Genomic DNA, 1,158 nt, shown 5'->3' with positions numbered 1-1,158 from the left:
TGGAAAACAGAGAGAAGAGGAGGCAGTTCTCCATCTTATTCTGATAGGTATGGGATAATAGCATTTAGGCCAGAAGTCTTAGTCCTACCACAGAGGACATTGAAAAGTAAGCTAGATTTTCCATCTCTAACAATGCCAGTCCCCATTCTGCAGGCCTGAGTCCTCCCACTCCCTGCCAGTCCTCTATTAGCACACAATGTCATATTGGTATGATTTCAATAATCACCTTTCCCCAGCAGATTTCATTTCTGGGAATGTGGTAGTAAATAATTCCTTGATACTCCTGGTTTACAATGTTACCTAAGAAAGATTTGAAAGGTAAGTAACAGGGAGGGCTCCATATTTGATGTTTTACAACATTCCCCAATAATTCCCATTCCAATTGTCCACACCAATGGAAGAGATATCACATGCAAGTAATACAAAAGATAACAATTCCAAAGCCCTTTCTTTATAGCATATGTTAAGTATATATTAAGTGTTTCACTAGCTTTACATCCATGTGATGAAATATGGCTTTATTGCCTGTAGTTAGTAAAAATTGTAGAGTTGGGATAATCACTTTTAGGCACTGAAAAATTGAGCTCACATGCTCACTTTGCCAAACCTGATGTATATGAATCCTAATTTTGTGTGGAACCGTTTCTAGACATTGTCCTGAAACTATACTCATAAAATTGTGGCGTGGTTTCTTTTCCCAGTTGTGTGTGTGTGTGTGTGTGTGTGTGTGTGTGTGTGTGTGTGTGTGTTAGGATCTCTATGTGGAGAGCAGCTACAGTGTTTGGACAGGTTCAAGCCTTGGACTAATGAGAGGGCACAGTCCTCTCATGGCAAAGCCACGTGCAAGTCCCAGCTTGGAGGGCAGAGCCCTCCCAGCCCAATGACAGCCAAAGGCTATAGTTGTAACCTTGACCTTGTGGTCCGAACCTGTGGTCCCACGTAACTTAGTGATGTGGGCTTGATAGAGTTCAGGTGCATGCAATTGAGTAGATTAGAACATTGTTTAACATTTGACTATGCCCTTACTTTACCTCGTGGAATCTGGCTATAAAATAAAGACTTGGCTTGCGGGCACTGTCGCTGTCTCTCCATCAAAGAAGCAGCGTCCCACTGAGAACCAGCTTTCATTCTCTTGTCTGTCTTTTCTAAATCCTTCAT

At 41.9% G+C, this 1,158-nt stretch overlaps 1 protein-coding gene across 1 annotated transcript in view; it reads right to left on the bottom strand.

Annotated features, from left to right (window-relative positions):
* Positions 1–199: 199 nt before the first annotated feature.
* The window catches only part of LOC102423824 (ATP-binding cassette sub-family A member 3-like), a 372,708-nt gene continuing 371,749 nt past the window's right edge, over positions 200–1,158 (bottom strand). The window contains 1 exon segment of the mRNA XM_014466690.2: positions 200–300. Coding sequence (XP_014322176.1) covers positions 200–300 — 101 coding nt within the window.

The sequence above is a fragment of the Myotis lucifugus genome, unplaced genomic scaffold (genome assembly GCF_000147115.1).
Source record: "Myotis lucifugus unplaced genomic scaffold, Myoluc2.0 scaffold_352, whole genome shotgun sequence".
Classification (NCBI taxonomy): Eukaryota; Metazoa; Chordata; class Mammalia; order Chiroptera; family Vespertilionidae; genus Myotis; species Myotis lucifugus.
This window is presented reverse-complemented; position numbering and strand designations above follow the sequence as displayed.